At 49.9% G+C, this 23,716-nt stretch overlaps 2 protein-coding genes across 2 annotated transcripts in view; one reads left to right on the forward strand and one right to left on the reverse strand.

Annotated features, from left to right (window-relative positions):
- Window positions 1-23,002, reverse strand: part of RGS20 (regulator of G protein signaling 20) — a 42,493-nt gene extending 19,491 nt beyond the window's left edge. Inside the window, exons 1-5 of the mRNA XM_032470066.1 lie at window positions 22,843-23,002; window positions 22,490-22,624; window positions 20,675-20,832; window positions 13,071-13,088; window positions 7,498-7,797 (exon numbers count right to left, since the gene is read on the reverse strand). Coding sequence (XP_032325957.1) covers window positions 7,498-7,797; window positions 13,071-13,088; window positions 20,675-20,832; window positions 22,490-22,624; window positions 22,843-23,002 — 771 coding nt within the window. The remainder of the gene's footprint in view (window positions 1-7,497; window positions 7,798-13,070; window positions 13,089-20,674; window positions 20,833-22,489; window positions 22,625-22,842) is intronic.
- The window catches only part of ATP6V1H (ATPase H+ transporting V1 subunit H), a 51,771-nt gene continuing 50,474 nt past the window's right edge, over window positions 22,420-23,716 (forward strand). The window contains 1 exon segment of the mRNA XM_032470240.1: window positions 22,420-22,630. The gene's annotated coding sequence lies outside the window, so the exon portion shown is untranslated.

Below are 23,716 nucleotides of genomic sequence, written 5' to 3' on the forward strand. Positions count from 1 at the left end.
TCTCCCGACAAAAACTAAAAAAAAAAAAATCAATCCACAGATACAAGAAGCCCAATGAATCCAAAGCAGGACAAACTCAGGCACATTATATTCAAACCTGTGGAGAGTGAAAAACAAAGAGAAAAATTGTAAATCATCCAGAGGGAGAAGACGTGTTGCTTTCATAGAAGCACGATTTTCCAACAGAAACTATCAAAGTCAAAAGACAATGGAAAGAAAGTGGAAAGGCAAGACACAGACTTGGATTTGCCACACACACACACACACACACACACAGATAGGCAGACACACACACACACATTTTGACAGTAACTTATATCCAGAATATATAAAGAACTCTTACAGATCAATAGGAAAAAGACAGACAATACAATAGAAAAATAGGCCAAAAACTTGTAGAAGCAGTTTGCAATAGAAGATATACAAATGGCTGAAAAAAAAAAGTGCTCACCATCATTAGTAATCAGGGAACCACAAATTACAACCAGAATGGCACACCTCTGCAGCCACCAGAACAACTACAATGTAATCAGTGGACAATACTAAGTGCTTGTGAGGATGTGAAGCAATGCACATGTTGCTGGTAGGGGTGTAAATTGGTTTGGAGTGTAAAAGCACTTCGAAAAACTGACAGCATCCAACAAAGCTAAATATATACTGGATCTATTACCCAGCAGCTTCATTCCTGAGCATCCAGCGGACGTAAGGGCCTACGTCTATCAAAAGACCTGAATCAGAATGTTCATAGCAGCATTACTCACAATTGCTCCACACTGGGTGTCCTTCAAGAACAGGATGGAGACTCTATGGTGCAGTCACACAAAGGGACACTGCATGGAGAAGTAACTACAGATGCAGCAACCCCGCACGGATCTCAAAAACTGAATGCTGAGTGAGAGAGCCAGACGCAAAGAACACGGACTGGGTAATTGTACAAGAGGTTCACAAACAGGCACAACTAAGATGTGGTTTGGGAACTTACAACCACTTACAAGAGTGGTTACCTCTGGAAGAACTGACTAGGAGGGAGCTAGAGGGGGTCTTGTGGATACAGGCTGAAAACAGCCAGCATCTTGATCAGCGGTGAGCCCCTAGGAAATATCTGGCAGTGCCTGGAGACGTTTTTGGGTGTCACTTCCAGGGAGGGGTGCTCTGGCATCGGGCGGGTAGAGAGCAGGCTTGTTACTAAACATCCTGCAGTGGAGAGCTCAGCTCCTGCAGGGAGGTGCTCAACCCCAAAGGTCCACAGTGCTGAGGCGGAGAAATCCTCACCCAGATGATGGCGACATGACGGTGCACTTGCGTTAAGTTTATTAAACTGCACACTTAAAATGTGTCCTCTTTAAGTTATAACAAATAAACAAAGTTAAAAGGAATCAAGACTCTCACAAAGCAGCTATAGCTCCTCACTGAAATTTAGCAAATGTATATGAACTTTTGTTTTCATTTTATAAATTGTCTAATTTATCAAAGAGTACCAATGACCTGAATTTGCCAGGAACTGCATTAAGCCAGGAAGAAATGAACTCTTGATCTGCAGTCCCCATTAAATGCAAAGCAGCATCTATTCCTTTCTATACAGCAGGAGATATGGTGAAATAGCATCCTGGTTATCACTAGAAATGGCTATTTGTAGAAACACAATAAAGGTATAGGGGGAAATGCACACATCTGGGACTCTCCTGCATCCACCAGGACACACACACAGAGAAATACACATGTACTTTTTTTAAACAGTCTGATCTTGATTTCACAGGTAATAACTTCTTGCCATTAATTATCAACAACACTTTTACACAAATTAAGAAATCAAAAAAGTAGAAAAGAAAAGAAATCTACTGGACCCTTAAATCTCATTATCACCCCACCCTGAGACTTAGAAGTCATTTGCAAGGGTTGGGTAAGGCGTGGGTTGCACAATTCTTTCCACTCTCTTGCATAAATGGAACAGCTGTACAAGCCTGTGTTGATCTAGCCAGACAGCCCAGAAGGGCTGGAAGTGCTGGCTGTTGCAGCCTTAGAATGACAGGCACCACAAACTTGTGTTCTGGTTTCGGAGCAAACACAGTTCAGTTTGCATCGGGGGTGTCGAGGCACAGACAGAGACAAACCAGAGAACAGGAGGCTTCCTCTGCTTCTCTGTTTGGCTGAGGTGCACGTGGTACAGCCCACGGCCTCAGGAAGTCCAACTGCTGGGTCACTTTGCATGAGATGCTCTTGTCTAAATTTCAAACACTAATTTGTACTTAAAAAGGATTTTACAAGTCAGGGCAAAATTAATTAATATCTAAAAACTGAGCCTTCCCAAATCAGAAAGGTCAACTGGTTGTAATCCTCATTGAAGTAACTCCAGTAAAATGTCACTGCCGGTCAGTGGAGCATATTACGTGTATTTCACAAACAACTCCCCGTGCAAATGGCTAGAATCTAATCAGCCGGATTCTGTGAATTCATGACCCAGGAATATCACCTTAAGCACCCAGTCACAGACTCCACCGTGAATGGCTGCTACGGAAGCCCATTCACTTGTACGGTGAACTCGCTCACTCGGTGTAGTGTTGTCTACACTCTTGAACTGGTTGCTTAAGGTAACATTCAGGGGCCAACTGAGATGGTGCCAGGTCGTGAGTGCCTCACTGTAAACGCCAGGCCGACTCAGCGTGGACCCTGTTAGCTGCTGACTGACACTACGTGTATGAGGACGGAGGCTCCGAGTGTGAGTCACCCGGTGGTGCACAGAAAACCAATCGGCAATATTGCCAGCTGCAGAGTGATTCACATTGTAATCATAATGAGACCTGATGGACACATGCGATTTCAAAACTCAGTTCTGCTCAACTGGCTTGGGAGTGTGCTAGAAAGTCACTCGCTGCTCAATGCCCTGCATTTCTGACTAAGAACATGGGTTAGGGATCGGGAGAGGTGCAAAACCAAGAGGGAGATATCCATGGAGAGAACCATGGGTTCCTCCTTCAGAGAGGCAGACACAGTTCCTAGAGGCGACTTCCCTGGAAGACACACCACTCCTGTAAACAACTTCGCAAGGCCAGCAGCTGGCTTGAAAGGCTCCGCCCTGTAACTCCTAAGCCACTTATGTGAGGGCTGGACCTCTTAGCCCCCAGCTGCATCTGTCTGTGGAAGGTGAACATTATTAGATGGCCACCTGCAGATATGAAACAACAGGACGACTTCAGGAACTCATCTTCAAGGGTCTGCGTTGAAACCAGTCACCCAGCAATTGCATTAAAAAAAGAAAGCTTTTCTTTTTCTTTTTTCCTTTTTCACTCTTGCTTGATTACAAAATCTGGAACAATAAAATCTCCTTGAATGTAATCTTGAAAGACTTTCCTAAAAAGCTGTGTAAGACCTTCAAAGCCAGCAGGAAGATTTTTGAAAATTTAAGAGCAGCTTAAAAATGATTTCTAGTTTAAAACTGTCAAAAGGGGTTAACAGAATACACAGCCAAAGGTGGGACCTTAAATTCTAACTCTGGCTCTGCCTCTGGCTCCACCTGTGACCTTCCCTTCCCTCAAGCAAGTCAGGTGGTCATTTTCAGATGTGAGGGACCCTGATAAAGCTGTGGGCCAGCAGTGGCCACATTACCACCCAGTCTTCCTGGTGCTGGAGAGAATGGATGCTTGTATATTTTTCTTTATATAATACCTTCTGGTTTCCTATCTGTTAAGCATTCATAAATCTGTTGCGAGCAGGAAATCCTGTGTGGTGTGCAAGAGCCCCGGGTGGCGAGTCAGGACCTAAATCTAATCCCATTTTGGCCTCTGTTTACCTCCAGATATCTGACCCAAGTCCTTAACCTCTGAATCCTTCTTCACCTGTAAAGGGAAGGAGGTAAATAAGTAATGACTTTTATCATTCTATATGCTTGATAGCAAGGGTATTGTGGCTAAAATGCTTACAATGATCTTAGAGAAGTTAGCATTTCTAGCTTAAAAGGTAAGTTCCCACAGTCTCTTAAACAAAATTGACTCAGTGCAATATTTTCATGCAGACATGGGGTTTTCTGTATGTATCATGACCTAATACCTATTTTTAATGTGTATCTGTTTTACAAAGTGAAGCATTTTGAAGGCTAGAGATTATTTTCTTAAAATTCTGTTTGAAGCTTGTATGTAAATATTTCATACTTATTTGAGATAAAAGGGTTCAGGTGGTGTAGAAATGTTTTTACATTTAGATACTGACATAGAGAACGTTTTCTGTTTTTACATTTTGACGGACATCTTCTATTTCATTATGTATACTCTTAACAACAAACAAAATACGCATTTTGTTCCTGATCTTGTTATATTCTGAGGTCTGCGTAGCCAATTTAGCATCCATATAATGAAAATAGTAATACTACCTTTCATCTGGTATGTGCCAGAGCTCCACTGCGTTCAGTTACTGAATGCAGGCAGCCAGCCTGTGATGTCGGTACTTTTCTTATCCTCACTTTACAGACAATAAAACTAAGGATCTGAGAGGTTAAGTAACTTGCCTGAGGTCACACAGCTAGGCTGGGATTTGAATCCAGACAGTTACAGAGTCCAGGATTCTTATCCATTCGTCAATGTTGCCCCTTACAGGCGTTACTGATACGTGATGCCACTTAAGTGTACAAAAATGCCACTTAATGAGCAGAAGATAAACAGGATGCGGGCCAGTAGAAAATTAGGTTGTGAGAAGGAAAAAAACGTTTGCAGATAGACTCCTTTCATCACAAACCTCCTTTGCCAAGTCTAGGGAGTAAGTCAGGCTGTTTCGTGAACTCGGACCCTCGTTTAGCCAATTGCACAACCTGGAACCACCAGAAGTGAAATGAAACCAAGCTACGCAGGGACACTGCGACCGGAGCTGCAGAGGACAGGGGCTGACCCCGGAGGGTCACAGGAGGTGGTGGGGAAGCTCCCCGCACGCCGGGGGCAACTGGAGCCCCGACCGGCGAGCGCCTGCTCGTGCTGCCCCGGGGGCGAGAGGAGTTGCGCCCGCGCCGCAGGCACCGGTTCGGGTTGGGGCACCCGGCGCGCTCCAGCCAATCGGCCCGGTGGGGGCGGACAAAGAGCGCTCGGCCGCAGCCGGATCTCGGGAGGAGGGGAAGTGGGGGAGAGTTCCCTTCCAGCGCGCCGCTCCTCCCGGACAGAAGTTCGGCCCACGCGCGCACTCCTCCGCCCTATCCGCCCCCCTCTCGCCGGCCCCGAGCGTCCTCCACCGCCGCGTCCGCCGCCGGGCTCGCTCCGGGACCTGGACGCCCCCCTCCGGGCTTTCCTCGGACGCTGGCGAGGCCCGGAGGCCCGCAAGCCACTCCAGTCCCCGGGCGCTGTCTCCCTTCATCCCTTCCCCCAACGCCGCCCAACGCCGCCGGGCCGGGCACCTCCCCCTCCCTACAGTTGTGGGGGGATCACCGCGCCTACCGACCCCCAGAGCCCACCCCGCGGCCGCGCGCCGCAGCCCCGGAGGTCCCCCGGCCGCCCCCGGCCCCCTGCAGTCTCCGCAGCCCGAGTGCCAGACTCGTTCCAACTTCGGAGCGCCGCCGCAAGAGCGCGGAACACTCAGTCGCCGGTTCCTTCAAGAAAAATACCCGCGACGCCCGCATCAACCTCCTTGGCGCCGGCAGGGGGTGGGGACAGTTCTGTTCATCCTGTTTTCAGAGCATCAGTGTCGACACCGCGTCAGACCCTCCGGGGTCTGTGGCGGGGGCCGGCTTCGCGCCCGGCTCCTGGGTCCCCGCCGGAGTGGCGCGTCTCCCGAAGGGAGGTTGCGCGGTCCCTGGAAGGTCTCCGCTTCCTTCCCACCTGCGCTCAACTGCCCGCCTCCGGCGCCGGGAGTTTCCCAGATCCCCTCCGGGTGTCAGCACGCCCACCGGCTCGCAGACTGCCCGGTCACAAAGGTCGTGGGAACGCCCGGGCGGACCCCCCTTCAGACGCGGTCACACCCTAAGCCCCGCACCCCCGACGCACTGACTACCGTAGGGGCTTGATGGGCGGAGGGGGCGGCCACCGCGGAGACAGCGAGAGCGCCGGGTCCTGCCCAGCGTGCGCGCCCCCCTCGGCCCCGACTACCTCCCGGCCCGAGGCCTTGGGGTGAGTCCGGGAGGGAGAAGGGGGCGTTGAGGAAGCCGGGTACTCACGGTTCCACAGTCCAGCCGGCGAGCCCGAGGGGCAGCTGCGGCCCGCTCGCCTCCGTGAGCCGTGCGCATGCGTCCCGCGAGGGCCCGATTTTTGTTCTAATACTCAGCGCTACCCTTACTACGCCCGCGATCACTCTCTCTGGCTTCCCTCTTCCTCTGACTCTGGTCTTTCCTGTCGCCCTCTTCTCGCCCCCTCTCCCTCCCTCCCTCCGCTCTGCCTCTCCCCGCCCCTCACTCCCCCCTCCCCGGCTGGGCGATCCCAGGGGCTTCCCTCCCTCCCGCGGCGGCGCGCTCCTCTGCGGCGGGGGCTTGGGGGGGTGTCGCCGGAGGCCTCGCGCAGGACCCAGTCCACGCCGGGGCAGTAGTCCCCTTTTCCAGCCCAGGTTAGGAAGTACGATAGTGCGGGCCGCAGAGCCCCCTCTGCTGTCCCTTTGCTATGGCGCGTGGGGGCCGAGCGAGACTCTAGCGGGCGGGGAAGCGTGCTGGGACCTGGTGAATGAAGCGGGCGGAGGGAGGGGCCGGTGTGTGTGCGGGGGTGCGCCGCGCGCAGTGTCAGCTGGTTCCCGGGGAGTCTGGCCCTGAACTGTCCGCCTCTGGAGGGCAGATCCCCTCTTCTCCCTTTCCGCAGGGTGCTTCTCCCAGCTCTGCCCCGCCCACCCGGCTGCAGCCTCCGCCTCCGGGGCCCCGCACTGGAAAGGGGCTCCTCGCCCTCTCCTGGCCAGCCTGAGCCGAAGTCCCTCCGGGCTGGGTGGCAGGAGTGGCTAACTCCCGACCCCGGAGTGGGGGCAAGGGGAAGACCCACCGCCCAGCTCTGCCGCGTGTCCCTGTGGCCACCGGTGTGCCCGCGGGAGCCAAACGCAGTCAGACCAGCAGGGGTCTTGCGCCTGAGCTCCAGGGGCTAAACTGAGGCTGGAAACTGACCTGACACTAAAATAACATCACGTCATTTCCTCCCCGACCTCCCAAGCCCGCAGTGTCTGAGGGCTGGGGAGTGGGAGCGCGAGGAGGGGGCGGAGGCTCGTCCCGGGGAGGCTTGGAGAAGGGGGAGGAGAGCCATGCTGTAGCGAACGAGAGTTCGAGAAGCAGCCTGGGGGAGGGCGGGGGCGCCCTCCCTCTTCCACTGACCCTGGAAGGAAGTGGCCTGGGAAAAGTAGCTTCAGGGGTCTCCTGGGGGGAGGGGGTGTCAGGCGGGCAGCCGTCTCCTTGAACGTGCTCAGCTCAGTCTCTACCTTCCTGTCCGCCCCTCCGCCCCCACCGCGCCCCTTGCTGGCTGGAGCCCCTGCTGGCCCCGCGTGGAGAAGGGAGGAACTCCGGGTGCTGGAGGCCGGGGGAGGCCGGAGATGGGACGTGGTGGAGACCACAGTACTCACGGGTATGGGCCAACTCTGCCCAGCGCTGGCGTCCTCCTGCCGGGGCAGGCGTCCCCCAGGGGGTCGGCCGGGCAGGGCCAGAGCTGCCCTGAGCAGGAGCGAGAGGCGGCCCGGCCGCTCCTCGTGCTCCCGCGAGAGCCCAGCGCCTGGCAGGGCGGGAAGCAGGAGGGAGAAGTCCCGGCGCCGCTGGGGAGCTTCAGGAGGGGGTGGCCGGAGAAGGTGCGAGAAGAAGCGCGCGAAGCCGGAGAGCGTGCCAGAAAGGAGACTGAGCAGCTTCGGGGCAGCAGGCGAGCCTGGGAGCTGTGCAGGCCGACGGCGGGAAAGGCGAGAGGAGGGGGAGGAGAGAGACAAAACCAGCACACCGTCACTGTTGGATCCGGCTACAGGCTGAAGAAAAGGGGTCTCGAGTGCCATTCACTGCGGCGTTTTGAAGCATTACTTTGGGACTGCAGAAGGTCAGTGAGAGCTAAAGGAAAGGCCTTTGCTCTGGTTCTCCCCTCTTCTCTCTTTCCTCTCACTCCCCCTTCCTCCCTTTCTTCCCTCACCCCTTCTAACTCTGTGCTACTCAAAGTGTGGTCCTTGGACCAGGGGCGTGGGTAAAACCCAGGAGCCTGTTAGACGCGCAGAGTCCCAGACCTCTCTCGTGACCTACTGCATCAGAATCGGAATGCTAACATTCTCAGGGAATTCTTTGGCATGTTAAATGTGAGGTGTGGTGTAAAAGAGCTCCTGTGTCACCTGTCTTGGTTCTTTAGAATTTGGATGAAAATCTAGTTTACGTCTGGGACACTTTGCTCTGCCTCTTCCTCCTCTCGGCCTGCCTCTTTCCGCCTGTCCTTCCCACCTTCCAAAGTGCCTAGAGCTCTACCACCGAAGGCACAGCTGGACATGGTTACTGTGTCCTTGTGACAGGTGTCCGGGGGACGCTTGGACACTGGCAGAAGGCTGTGGGATCCTCGGACTGGTGGAAAAGGGACTGGTGGTTTGACTTTTGTTGTGCTGGGTGCAGGGGAGACCAGGAAGGACTTAAGTGCACACTCTGTGGTCCCCCTTTCTGCATTCCATGTGTCCATTTCTCTGAACACAGGCCTTTCCACCCTCCACTTGTTGCTTAGGGGATCTAAGCGGCCTTGGTGAAGACAAAATTACTATTTTCTTGGGAAGTACAGGGAAGCATTAATTTAGAAGTCAGAGGCTCAGGGCTCTGGACTCAGCCTGGCAACGAATTTGACAGCCTACCTTGGGAAATTCTCTTTATCCTTTGAGTTTATCTGATTCATTTACGGAGTCAAGGGACTGAACTCAGTGGCTTTTAAGGTCACCTGCCTTGTTCGGGTTCTGGTTTTGGAACTCTCAAGGTTTCTCGGTCGCCTAATATATAGTGAAGTTACAAACCGAACCTAACACAGCCAACCAACGGCCCCCTCGAGCAAAACAAAAAGACGGTTTAATCTGTTTGTGAAAAACAAGAGAGGAGGTTGCCAAGAAAAGCGAACGTGGAGGCGGGAAGCAGCGAACGCAAGTGACAAGGAGGTGAGGCGCGGGAGGGGGCGAGGCGCGCAGCGGCCGCGGGTCCCAAGGGCGCGGCGGCTGCTCTCCAGGGTCCTGAAGGCGTGAGACGGCCGCGGGCGGCCTTGGAGGGCTTGGCGCGGTTCCCCGGCTCTGCAGTTGCCAGGCCCGGCCTGCTTTCTTTCGGCGGTGGAAATCTTGTGGGAAGCGGGTGTTGGGAGGAAGCGAGGAACCTAGCAACCCATTTTCATTCATGAGGCCCTTTCTGGGAAGTCGCCGAGCGCGTTGGCCGATTCGTCCTCCAGTCGTTTGTATGCGTCCGGCGAGAGTGGAGCTTGGTTTGCATTTCCGAGTAAGTTCACACAGTTTCTCTTCCCCTCATTACCTTTTCCTACAGAACGGGGTCGTTCTAGTATTTTCATTTTCTGCGTGCAGATGCTCTCTCCCCTCCCTCGCTTTCTGGAAAGGCGCCGCGTTTGTTTTAGGGGTTGGAGCTGGGAACCCGGGAGGCTTCTGGAGAAGCTCCAACAGCTCACTCGAAGGGGGAGATGAGCGACTCTGAAGATGCTCAGAGCCGGTTCTGGTGCCCAGCGTCGGTCTCGCAGGGAGGGCGGCAGGGGACGAGCCCCTGGGCCGGGGATGGAGTGGGGGCTCGGCCTCAGCGGCGCGACTGGTCCTGCGAGGGTCGCCGCTAAACCGGTGCGCACCTGCGGGGGTGGCGGGCCAGCCGCAGCCTCTGCTCCCGCGCGATGCCAGTGGCCGCAGGCACCTTAGCGGACGCGGGCACCGGGCCGGAAGGACCCTATGCTAAGGAAGTCAAGAGAAAACCGGCCGGTCCCCGGAGCGTCGGAGCTTGGCCAGCCCACTCCCCGCCTTCCCGAACGGCTTCAGGCCAGAGCTGGAACAAAGCGCAGAACGCAGAAAGCGAGCCGCAGACGCCTCTGCGATGCACTCCGGCTCCCGGGGCCAGAGGTCGCTCCACCGGCCTTCCATGGGCCCCAGAATTTGCGTCTCCAGCTCAGATTTTCAAATGTTTTTTTGAGAAGGCGTGAACCTGTAACCTGACGCTCCTCTTCTCCTCCCGCCCCGGCCCTTCTTACCAAGTCACTGGGCGCCCCTTTCTCCGCACGCTTCATTAGGCATTCCGCTCCGGTCCTGTGCTTCCAGACAGAGCCGCTTGTCAGGGAAGCAGCGGAAATGTTCAGGCAGAAGAAAAGCCCTGCACTCAGCCCCAGAAACGCGAAGCCCGGCTCCTGTGCTCCTCCGGAGACACTCCCTCTTCCCTCTTTCCTGGCGTGGTCTTTTTCCTCCTCAGTTTTGGCTCCCATCTGCTGAGGGACCCACGGCTTCTCCAACTAGCAGAGGTGTGAAGCTGACAGCTGCAGGATGCTGACATCCGTCCACTTCCTTGGGTCGTCCCGGCAAGGACAGAGTACGGGGTATCAGTGTAGCCACAAAATCCGATCCGAGAAAAGTTATCTGAGGAGAGACCTTCCGCTGCTAATGGTGCTGATCTTCCAGACAGTCCTGTCTTCTTTTTAGGCCAGCTTCCAGATGATAGTCTGAGGGTTTCAGAAACATGAGCCACCAAATGGAATCATCTTGGAATCTGGATTCCTGAAAGCACTGCTCCTTAGGGATCCAGAAGACTTAGGGAGCATCTTGTTCTGCGTATCCACTTCCGTAATGAATCATGTTGGTTACTGAACCTCGCAGAGGAGAACATCACCACAGCCTTACTCAGTATAACAGTCTCATCCCTTTAAAAAGCAAATTGAAAATTTTCATTCACCCTGAAATAGTACCATTTCATAAAGGAAACATCCATGGCAGAATTAGCCTACTTTTGTACCAAAACTTTCTGAGAGCCTTTAGAATTAAAATCACAGTTAGGATGGAATTTGAAGTTAGATTTACTTTTAAGAGATGACCTATTTTCCTCAACTTTATTTTTAAGAACTCTGTTTTGCTGTGATTTAGTTGTATTATACATTTTAATTTTCTGTTATTTGGAGAAGTCGTTTTCCCACTTGGCTCTAAGAATCTAATGGAGAGAGACTGAAAACTATAAAGGCACATCTTTGCTTGTGCTGACTATAAATCATGTAGATTGGGAAGCGACCATAAATGAGACAGATAGACCATGGATTCCAAAGTCACAGGTTACTCTTAATTTGAGGCCAACCAAACTGTTAAACATGTTTCTGTCAAGGTTCACTTAAAATCTCAATGTTCCTTGTGAAAGTACAATTTGTTACAATGAATACCTCTGCAGCTCATAGTTAGTTCTGACTTTATCCTTTCTTTGAATAACTTTGTAAGTGGACTTGTGCCTAGGACCTATGTGGAGGTGTCATAAGGAGGTGCTGACTGCTGGAGCAATGGCCGAGGAAGGTGGGCTATGAACAGAAGTGGAGGGGACCAGAAATAAGGGCTGCTTGGGAGACATGTTTACCTGGGGAAGAGAAACACTCTCAGGCTCCCAGGCTCTGTCAGCTTTGTTCTTGCAGAAACAGTTGGGCCTTCTGCCTCCCTGCCAGTTTTGCGAATCAAGTGAGGAGCTTCAGATAGGAGATGGGTCTTTATTTGAATATATCCATATATTTCTTTGAATATATCCTAAAGTGAACTCTGATTTCCTCCTCCAAACTTTCTCTTCCTGAAGTCTTCACCATCTCAGTAAACTTGATTAAAAAAATTTTTTTTTTTACTTTTTTCTTTTCTAATTTTTTGGGGGAGGTAATTAGGTATTATTTATTTATTTATTTATTTATTTATTTATTTATTTATTTATTATTATTTTAATGGAGGTACTGGGGATTGAACCCAGGACCTCATGCATGCTAAACATGTGCTCTACCACTGAGCTATACCCTCCCCACTGATTCTTTTAATTCGTCAAATGCTGGCGTCTCCTTGACTTTTCTCTTTCATACTCTTCAGTCAAATCCAACTGCTTCTCATAGCCTCATAACACAACTGTTACTCTGTGTTATAGGCTGAATTGGGTCTCCCCAAATCTGTATGCTGAAGTCCTAACTGCCAATATGCCAGAACAGCACCTCATTTGGAAACAGGGTTGTTGCAGATGTAATTCAGTGAGGTCTTGCTGGAGGAGCATGAGCCCCTCCAGTATGACTGGTGTCCTTATGAAAGGGGAAAGTTTGGACACAGACATGTCCACGGGGAGAACGCCATGTGAAAATGAAGGCAGAGATGAAGGTGATGCATCTACAGGCAAAGGAACCTGAAAGACCGCCAGTAAACCCCCAGGATGTAGGAAGAGGCATGGAACAGAATTTCCCCCAGAAGGAATTTGGCTACAAGACTGAGTTTCCAGCCTGCTTGGGCTGCCCTGTGGATTTCAGAACAAGACTGAAGCATCAACTCTTCCCTGAATTTCCAGTCTGCAGGGCTGGCTTGCCCTAAATATTTCAGACTTGCCAACAATCACATGAGTCAATTCTTTAAAATCTGTCTCTCCCTCCCCTACCTCTCTCTTATCTATCTGTCTATCTATCTATCTACCTACCTACCTACCTACCTATCACATATATAGCCTATTGGTTCTAATTCTTTGGAGAACCTTGACCAATACACTCTGGTACAGGTCTTATCATCTTTCACCTGGACTATTGGAATAGGCCCTAACTGGTATTTTTACTTCATTTGCCTCATTTTCCCTCATAGTCTAGTCTCAATACTGAACCCAGAGTTATCCTTTAAAATGTAGGGCAGATTATGTCACTCTGCAAATCCAAACTTTCTATTGGCTGCTCTTTTCAGAGTAAAATCCAAAGTCCTTGCACCGCTCTCAAGGCTCTCGGTGAATGGTCCCACCCTGCCTCTAAGACCTCCTCTTCCTGTGCAGTTCCTCCTGCAATATTGGCCTTCCATAGCACCTGTTACCGTCCGACACATGTATTCACTTGTTTCTTAGTACTGTGTAAGCAGTGTCTTTTTCTCTTGTGTTTTTTGCTATATCAGTAGTGCCTAGGACAGTTCTTGGCCTTTAACTAAGTTCTCAGTGAATATTTGTTGGATGAATTAATTAGAAAGCAAACTCGAAGGGGAGGGTATAGCTCAGTGGTAGAGTGAGTGCCTAGCATACACAAGGTCTTGGGTTCAATCCCCAGCACCTCCATTAAATAATAAATAAATAAATAGAAACCTAATTACCTTCCCCCTCCAAAAAAAAAAAAAAAAAAAGAAAGAAAAAAGGGGGGAAAAAACCAAGTTCAAATATTATTCAGCCATAAAAAGAAATGGAATTCTGACACATGCTACAGCACGGATGAGCCCTGAGAACAGGCTGCTCAGTGAAAGAAACTGGACACAAAAGGACAAATACTGAATGAGGCCATTGACGTGAGATACCCCAAATAGGAAAACATACAGAGAGAAAGCAGAACAGAGGTTACCAGGGGCTGCTGGAGAGGGTGATGGGGAGTTACTATTTAATGGAAGCACAGTGTTTGGGCTGCTGGAAAGGTTCTGGAAATAGATAGTAGCAGTGGTTCCACAACATTGTGAACGTCGTTAACGCTGCTGAATCGCACACTTAAAATGGCCAAAGTGGTAAATTTCATGTTATTTATGTTTTACAATAATTAAAAAAAGACACTCAAAACTCTTCAAGGTGTGAGCTAAGAGGAGCCTGAGAGGGTCCCCCCACACCGCCCCAGCGGGAGGCCAGCTGAGTTAGTCACTCTTGATTCTGCCACAGAGCTTTCTTCTGCCTCTTGGGGTCTCTCACTTTGCTTTCTGCTGCCGCCAACTAGAAGTGTGTGCAGGATAGACACTGCCCCTCTCACTCTGTTCCTGGCGCTTGGCGGAACCTGGGTGGTGATTTGGGCAAGTGGATAGGGAAGAGCGGACGCAGGGCTCAGACCAAGGGATCTTGTGAACCACTCGCTTATTCATTCTGTCCACAAACATTTATTACCTGTCTCTTAAGTACCAGGCGATGTCCTAGATGCTCTGGATTTAAGGTGAGTGGGGAAGAAAATGACCTACTCTTGTGTGTTGAAGGACGTCGTGTCCAGGTAGACGGAATAGGGCAAGTGAGTCATGGGAAGGACTTTGGATTTTATTGTGAAGGCAGTGGGAATCACTGACAGGTTTTAAGCAAGAGAGTGATATCATCTGATTGATATTTTTTAAAGACCCTTTGACTGCTTTGTATGGGAGAGAGTTGGAAGGCGGCAGGTGTGGGAGCAGTGAAACAGGAGGCTTTGCACTGGTCCAGGTGAGAGAGGATGATGACTTGGACAGGCAATGGGAACAAAATAGAAATGGATGGATGTGAGATACGTTTGGGAGAGGATTAATGGACTTCGGGTGGACTGGAATGTGTAGGCTGAGGAAAAGGGCATCAAGGATAATTCCTAAGTTTCCTGCCTTGTGAGTGGCTTGCTGAAATGAGGAAGGCACGGGGGGGGGGGGGGAATCGAGAATCATGGTAAACACATGTTTTAGATGCCTACGAGTTACTCAAATGGAGACGTCACATAGGCTGTTGCTAAGGAGCCAGAAGCCCAGGGTAGAGGTCTCAGTGGGAGTCTAGGAGATGTAAATTTAGGAATCATTAACATAAAATGGTATTTAAAGCTATTGGAATTGGGGACGATCCCTAGAAAGAGATGGAAGAGAGAACAAGATTGAATCCACTTAAGGAGTTTGAAATAGCAAGCACCGACAAAATTTAATCAGGGAGTTAACACGATCAGGTTGGTGTTTTAAGAAGATTTCTGACATCTGGTGTCAGAGGCAGACACGACCAGAGAAGAGGGCGCTGCAGTAATCTGGGGGGAGATGATAGCGACTTGCTCTAGAAAAGTGCCACAAGGGATGGAGATAACACAGATCAGGAGAGAACTCTGAATGGTGTGGACAAAACTTGAGGGCTGATTAGGGGTGGGACGTGGAGACAAGGGCAAGGTCAAGGGTTATGCCTCTGAATTTCTAGTTTAAAACTGGTTGGAAGATGGTACAGCTTTAGTGTCACAGAAGAGTTTGGGGAGGTAAAGACATAGTGGTAATTTGGAAGTGCCTGTGAGACATTTCACTGTAGATGGTGAGAGAACATTTGTACCCGTACATTCATGTGTGGCCTGCAGGACAGAGAGCGAGCCATCACCCGTCAGCTGTCTCAGAGCCACCGACATGGCCATGACTAGCCCAGGAGGAGGCGTTGAGTGAGAAAAAGGGCCGGGCTGAAAACCCAGGGAATTTCCAATATTTCAAAGTCAATCAAGGGAGAGGAACTTGCAAAAGAGGTTAAAAAAGAGTAGTCAGAGCAGCAGAAGGAGAACAAGACAAAAGGGACATTGTCTGTTACGTTCCAGACCCTGGTATCTGTTACGATCCAGACCTTGGTTACATGCTGTGTCGTTCATTCCTTACAACAACCCTACGAGCAGGTCTCAGCTCCAGGTCACGGACAGCTGTGCTGAGACTCAGAAAAATGAAATGACCTCACCGAAGACTTGTATCTAGAAAAATAACAGAACAAGTTTGAAGGAATTTAAGCAAAGCTGGACTTTCTGGTTTCTATCTTTGATCTTTAGTAGAAGGATTGAGGGGTGTGTGTGTGTATGTGTGTGTGTGTGCACACGCACGCACATATTTACGTACACATAAGCCACCTCTATAGAATGCAAAGAAGCTGGTAAGAGTGCAGAGCGTTTACCTTGGGTGTGTGGGGGAATGGAGGCTGGTGACTGGCTGGATGCAGATTGACTGTGTAGTATGCGCTTCCACGCTCTGTGTTTTGGTAGTAATCATTCTCCGCGGCCCTCTTGGGAACCCCCTCCAAACACACATGAACACACACACATACACCAATCCCAACCCCAAACCTTGGCCCTGCCTTAAAGTGGAGACACAGAGCAGAATCCACAGAGAGAGCTCGAGCCCCGGCCTCCCCGGGCGAGCCTTCTTCAGCATCCCCACCGGACTGCCTGGCTCGTTAATTAAATCACAGCAACTCCCAAACAGGTGCCTCCTTGGCGTCTACACAGCCTGTGTCCTCTCTAACCTGCTCGCCACCCTGCAGGAGGAGTGTGGAAAAGGCAAGTGTGACCGTGTGACTTTCTAACCATTCAGTGGGTCCTCGTGTCTCTACAGGATTTCATGTGGCATAAAAGACCTTTCGTGATTTGTTGATCTAAACTCGGTTGACTCTCCCAGCTTTCTTTCTCACTCACTGTTCTTTTCCACTCAAAGCCCCAGTCATGTTAAGGTTCCTTTAGCTCCTGCCATCTCCTTGTTGGTCCTCAGCCCTGCTCTTTGTAGAAACTGCTCCCTCCGTGGTGAAGTTTCACAACGTCTGCCACAAGACTGGGATCTAGGTGAAGGGTGTTGTTCATTGTCTGACGGTTTCAAATTTTCTGTGAGTTTAAACATTTTCAAAATGAAAGTACAGCAGTCAATGAGTGAAGAAGAGAAAAAATCCGCACCGGCTGCCTCTGCCGGAATTGCACCCTTTTCCAGTGGGCTCCTCCTGGTCCCTCCCCGGGCAGCTCCCACTTGGAGCCCCAGCCCGGGTGCTGCATCGTTGGGGACCTTGCCCAGGCTGGGTCTGCTGCCTCCCTGCTCTCTGTGCCACAGCGCTTCCTGCCCTGCACTGTGACAGTCAGTGTCCCCGAGAGACTGCAGCCCAGTGTGTGTCCAGGACTTTGCCTGATTCACAGCCGTGTCCTAAAAACCTAAGGCAGTGTCAGGCCAGGATGTGCATTCAATCAATATTTGTTTAATGAATGAACTTAGACATGATCTGGCATTGATGACTGTGGGAGCTGGGTAACAGGTAGACAGGATTTTAACATGCTGTTTTCCTTTGTTTTTATGTCTCTCTGATATTTTCTGTAATAAAATTAAAAAAAAAAGACATAGTTTTTAACATCTAGATGCTGTCTCTCGTAGCTTCTTAAATTGCAATAGACAAGTAACGGTGGGATAGAAGCGGCCACTGGTGTGTGCACAAGCCTCAAGGGTGTGAGTTTACTGCCCCGGGTGTTTGGAGGAGGCCTCGTGCAGAAGGGGACCCGGGCAGGAGCCTGCACTCTGTTGGTCCCCATCGTCCTGGCCAGAGCTACCAGTGTCACACTGGAGGAGCACAAAAACCAACAGACAGGACGCCGACAACAATGGAGGCTGTTGTTCCATGGAGAGGCCAATCTGTGACGGGCCGGGGGGGCTGCGTGGGCTCCGTGCTTTCCCAGGGGCTCCCTGCAAACCGGGCTCTGCGCACGTTGCTCAGGCCCGGGGCCTGCGATGCTACCGCTCCCCGCCTCCCGCCCCGCTGCCCGAGACCGTGCCTCCTTGGGCACTCGCCCTGTTACCTGGGGGGCAGGGAAGCCGGTGCCCAGGATGCTGTCCTCCCACAACACCCCAAGCCTTGGTGCCGCCTCCCCTCTGATGTGAAGCCAGAGGAGAGCCCTCCTACTCCCAGGGCCCCGTCTGCCCTTCGCTGCCACGTCCACATTCAGTCCTTCTCTGGACCACAGGCTGGTGTGGTCCCCCGCCAACTCTGGGACACCTGCTCACTCTGCCCAGAGCCTCGCTCCCCCAGCACTCCCGACTGTGTGTATCTGGCAGCTACGGGGCTGAGTCTTGCTTTTGTTTTCTTAGTATTTCTATTATTATTATTATCATTATCATTATTATTATTATCATTATTATTATTATACTTTTCTGTACAGTCTTCGTGTCTTCCTTTCAGGACTGGTCTGGACGCAGGGCACCATTGCCTTTCCTTCGCCAGTGCTCAGGTCCGCCCTCCTCAAAGGCTCTCCTGCCTGGGCGCTCGCTCTGTGGTCCGCCTTCCTTCCACCTGCCCCGAGGAGCGGCGATGTCTCCTCTCTCCCTTCCTCTGTGTCGGTGATTTAACCTGGCATTCTAAGCCTCTTCACTCATTTCCCCCCTTTATATAATATGATCACATTTCTAAAGAATAATCACATTTTACAGTCACTTTTTAGGTATAATTCCTCCATCCAGTTAACTGTTTCAACAGTGACCACCAGTCCCTCCCAACTGTGACTTTCTCATTCTTTGCCCTCAGTTTTTGTTGCTCTGAAACATCTTTCCAAGTGATTTACACAGAAAAGCGTCACTGCGTCATGTGTTGGCCATAGGTTTGCATATCTTGAAATAGCTTTCTCTTGTGTTAAGGCATGAATGACTCCTGGTTATGAATGTCTTGAGACAGTTTTTTTTTTCTTCAAAGCTCTCTGTTTGTAAATCTTTAATTTTCAGTTATTTAGTGCTCTGGAGAATTACATGGTGAAGGTCCTTCTTTGCTTTCTTGCAGGTAATCTGTTTTTCTTCCATTCTGGATGTTTATAGAAACAGTGTCTTAATTTTTGGAATTGAAACATTCTGTGAGGTTACTTGTAGGTTCAGTCCTGTTTCCACTGTTTGCTTGGAATACAATCTGTGTCTTTGAGCTACTGTCTGAAATCTTTATTTACGTCAGGAATATGCAATTGTGTTTTTTAAAAAGTTGATTATTGCTATTTCATCTGCTCAGATCCCATTTTTAACTATTCTCCTTTCCATCCCTAAGGTGAATTTCCAAGATATGTCCTCCACTGATAGTACTTCCTCTCCTCTCTCATAATTTTAATTTCTTTATCTTTCTCCTCTGTGTTCTGGTAGACTTTCTCAAACATGTTTTTCTATTTTGGTATTTTCTACTTTGATCATTTAAATTTTTGTGGCATCCAACCTGCTATTAAAAATCTCCCTCCCTTTAAAATTGATCTCAGAGTGTCTTGTTTCCACGTGAAACTTCTTTTTCTAGAGTTTTGCATTTTTTGGTGACTCCTCACCAATTTCAGAAATGCACCACCTGCTGGAGTATTACAGTGAATATGGCACTGGTACGGATTATTAAGATGCGTGTTCTGTTTCCTGTGTGAAGTGTGCCCCGTGGTTTGGTGAGCGTCAACCTACAACAAAGCCAACAGTAGCAGCCGAAGGCACCGGGCTCTGTAGGCAGACCCTCCAGGCAGGGACGCTGCCCCCGGCTGCAGAGAAGCCCCGTGTGGCTCTTGTATGATTAGGACCTCGTGGCAACACCCAGCACCCGGAAATCAAGAAGTGTTTGAGAGTGCAGGACACCAAGGAGTCAGGGGCTTCTGACTGCGTGCCCTGAGCCTGGGGTGGCTGGTGACACACATGGAGCCACCCAGAGCCATCAATTTTAGCATCTCTGACAGTGCTTTGTGCATAATTCCTTTCTAAGACGCTTTTCCTCTCTTCTTTCCTCCACCTTCGGGCCCGCTGCACAAAGCTCCGTTGTCTTTGTAGCTACACTTTGGGGCCTTGGAATTCATTTTTCTCCTTTCAGTATGTAATGTCTCAAGGCATTCGCCTGTGACTCTGCTTAACGCACACCCTTCAAGGCAGCCTGAACCTTGAAATTATATGTGTGTATGCACATATTAGATATATTCCACATGCACCATACATGTGACACATAATATATCTGTACACACACCACATGTGCTCTGTCACTGCTGTCTGTTTCATCAGATGCAGTCTCCATATCCCCCCTTCTAGCAATCTCTTTTGTGTGCATTCCCTTCATTTAGACGCCCATTAATTGAGGGCTTCTGGCCATTATACCCCATTTCATTGTCGTTTCCTAAAGACCTAGTGCTTATGTGATAACGGGGGCTGAAAATTCATGTATTACTTGTTCACATATTATTTGTCTGAGCACTCAAAAGTAAAGGTCGGTACCTTCCAGCAGGAAAAGCTTCCTAATAACGTAAAAAACCCCACATTTTCTTCTCCCTGTGCCAATTGGTTAAAATAACATCAGAGAAAGAGCAGAACCAGGTAATTATAAAGAGTCTGCAAAGAAATGGTGACTATGATGAGGAAGTGAGGCACGGCGAGGGGGCAGATATGTTGTCCAGTGTTACAGCGTTTGGCCAGGTTTGCTCTCGAAGGATTTTGCCGCATTTAATCCTGAGCTCTGAGCATTATTTGTCAGGCATTAACACATGCCCGTCCCCCGCTGCACCAACTCACCTTTTAAGCGATGGTTCTATTAATAGTTAAGAGGATTTACAGACTTAAACCGTACGCGCTGCAAAGCTCCGCACAGCAGCACCGAGCGGGAAAATGGTCACTTTTTGGGGAAATAACGTCATCGAGCGGGAGAAATTTACTTAGAAAACTACGAATTTACAAAAAACACCCCGTAGCTCCTTCATGCTTTTATGTGCGTGTATTAGTTTGTCAATTTTGTTTTCTCAAGCAATTTTGATAGAAAGCAATCTGTAATTTTTCATTACTGTATGAGATAAAACGTTCCTATCAGAGGAAAATATTTAAGGGTTAGTTATCAATAGCCACAAAAGTCTGTGTCCAGCTTTTACTGCTTTTTAAAACATGACCTCCTGAAACAAACACAAACAAATACAGTCGTTTGTGTTGGTAAAGGGAAGCCGTTTAGGTTGGAGAAGACTGGACGGATCAGATAACGATGACCAATGTTCTAGTTTTCCTGTTGGGTTTAGTTTGAGAACACTTCTGACAAATCTACCATAAGACAGAGTGAGCACTGGCACTAAAGCTTATTGCTTTATACTCTTTCTGGATAAACCTACTCCTTGTCAAGAAAAGTCACGGACTGTGGGGATGGTCTTACCTTGACATTGTTCACAGCCCTGGTGCCTCCTTCATCTTCCACAGTTTGGTGAATGCTGGCATTATATTCCTCAGCCCTGGGCGGGGGCAGGAATTGCGTCCACATGGATGGTCTGGAGGAGTGTTTCTGGAGGCAGTCTTGGTAGGTCTCGGGAAAGTCTGGGCATGTTTTGACAACACAGGCTCCAAATGAGTCCTGTAGCCTGATTTGAACAACACCAGCCTGGGATCCACTCTGTTCTCCTCCTGTGGCTGGTGCTGGGCCGTGTCTCCATCTGCGGGGCTGTCCCTGCAAACTTACCCCAATCGAAGCCAAAGGATTACTGGTGTTGTGGACCTGCAGTTTATCCACAGATCTTTCGGGCTCTGTTCCAGGAAGAGGCACTGGTTTTGAGCGTCTGGGTGCACTGTGACTGCCCTCTACAGGTGGCAGGGTATTCCTAATTGCAATTCAATCCCAAATCAAAGCTGAAAGGAATGATTCAAGTGACATATTGCTTAGTATATAATGATAAAAGAAGCAGATTGGGTGGTGAAGTCCTGTATTTGTAGTATGCGATAATTCCCAATCTTGGGCAGACCGCCCACCTAGTCTGTCTTGACGTCTTAAAATTTACAGTGAGTTTTGGTTTACAGTGAGCTTTGAGGCTAGAAACATATGCTAAACTCATACCCAAACAAGGATTACTACACTTTTTATTTATGTCATGTAGAATTAATTGAAGTGATTTTCTTATGAGGTAACTAGTCATCAAACGATTAAGCCAAGACTTGGCTTCTACACCATCCTTCATATTTGTAAAGTGCTTTATAAATATAAAATCATTAAACAAAGTGCAAAAAGAACACAATGCCTTTCTCTCAGAGGGTCTCTAATGTCCCAGTAGCCTCTGCTGGGTCTGGGGATGCACGGAGGTGAGGGCCCCAGGTATGTATTACTGGGGACAATGAACTGGAGAAGTTTCCTTTTATAAAACACCCTAGACCCCAAAATTGATAAACAAAATGAACACAGTCCCCATCAACATCCCAACTCCTCCTTTCCCCACAGAAATTGACAAGTTGATTCTGAAGTTCATACGAGATTGTAAAGGACTCAGAATATCCAAAACTTCTATTCTGGTGTCAAACCTTGGAGGAAATGTTTCATTTGAACATTTGTTAACTTCTCTTAGCACTTTCTCCACATTTGTAAAAATTTGCCTTTTTAGAAACTTCTTGCTACTTAAAAATTATTTCTATGAAAGTTCTTTCATCTTCTTAAGTTTAATTTGTCAATGACTTTATCTCAGTAAGTCTCCCAATAAAACATGGCACACACAATGCTTGTGAGATCCTGGTAAACGTTATTTTTTGTATTTGTGTGTGTGTGTGTGGGGGTATGTGTTAGTATAACTGCAGATACAGCATGGAACATCCATGCTTTGCTACATCCGCAACCCTAGGGCAGGATAACTTGGTTGTCGCGTCTGAGCATCAGTCTCATACCGAGAATGGGAGTAAGGACGCCTGCTTTACTGACTTGTTAAACCCAAGTGAAGGTCAGTCTGGTTCAAAGCCCCGAATTAAACTTCTCAGAATGATAGTCACAGGGAGTTTCGGGCCCGCTGTCCGGCCCGGGCGTGCTCGCGGGCCCCGGGTTTCGGGGCGGTGGGGGTGGGGGGTCTCCGCGTGTGCGCAGGGAGCTCCGCGGGCTGTTTTGGGCCCTCCCGGCTTCCGTCTTCCGCCTTCCGGGTGGTCACGTGCTCGGGTCACGTGCCGGCGCGCCTGTCACTCCGCTGCGGCCGCTGCGGCTTTCGTCTCCCCGCCGCCCTACGCGTCTCCCGGGTGCGGGATCCGCTCGCGTCCAGCCGCCGCGTCCCGCCGCCGCTCAGGCCCCGGACCCGGCAGGAGACTCGCCTCAGCTCTGACTCGGCGCCAGCGCGGCGGCGGCACCGAGCCCGGACCTCGCCTGCGGGTGCGTTGCGGGAGGGAGGCCGCCCTGCGGTTGCGGCTCTTTCCGGCGCGTGCTGGGCGAGCAGCCCTGCCTCCCTCCGGCCCCGGGTCCCGGCTCTTCCTTTTCGGGGCCTGACCAGGCTGACTCAGCGGCAGAGCCTTCCCCGCAGGGCCTGGGGCGCGCGGGGAGGGCGGGGAGAGGGCGGGCTCGCGGGGAGCGTGCCTCCCCGGGACCCGCTGCAGGGCCGGGTTGTGCGGGGACTGGTGGGCCGCGCCGAGGCACCGTCACCTGCCGCAGCAGCGGCCGCTGGCCCAGCCCGCTCGCCCCCAGGCTTCCCGCTTGGCCCGGACTGAGTCTGTTTCTGCCTGGGCCCAGCCGGTCCGCGTCGCTCATGTTTGTTTAGGCAGCAAACCCTCAGATGTAGAGATGAAGTTCCAAACTGAGATGTTGAGATCTTGGAATAGAACTTGGGATGTGGTTTTAGCTTCTTTGTGGCCATAACTAAGAACTTACGTTTTGTAACCCGGAACCTGTGTTTTGTGTAGTGATAAAACAAGGCTGAAGCTTTTGTCTTTAAGTTTAGGAGTGAGAATTACTTAAAAGCTCATTAAGTAATTCTTAATTAAGATGATATGTAGGTTCGTATAATCAGGCCCGACTCTCGTTGGCTGAGCCTGAATTGTAATTTCTATTTGTTCCCCCCAATTCTCTCAATATTGATTTCAAAACACTGTGAAGGTTGATTTCAAAAAGAAAGCTCTGTCTTCTAAGATACTACATTCCCACTTTGGGTATTTTAGTTTGAAGGAATAATGTTAGAAGGGACATAGGCTTTTCAGATGTCACTTTAAAATGACGCTTAGTAAATGTAAATAATTGGTCCTATCTGTATTGTTCAGGTTCTTGTTTTTCCTCTGTCAGAAGAGGAAAGTTGATCTCAATTGCATACATTTAAAACACTTTCCTATTTTGTATGCCTATTCTAGTTAAGCACGGTTTCTGATGTCAGTATCATAGACGGTTACTTTAAAAAAATCTTCCTGCAATGTTCGTGCCAGTGATTTAAAAAAACCCTTTCCTGGAAAAGTGAAACCTTCAGCGAACACT

The sequence above is a fragment of the Camelus ferus genome, chromosome 29 (assembly GCF_009834535.1).
Source record: "Camelus ferus isolate YT-003-E chromosome 29, BCGSAC_Cfer_1.0, whole genome shotgun sequence".
NCBI classification, from domain to species: Eukaryota; Metazoa; Chordata; class Mammalia; order Artiodactyla; family Camelidae; genus Camelus; species Camelus ferus.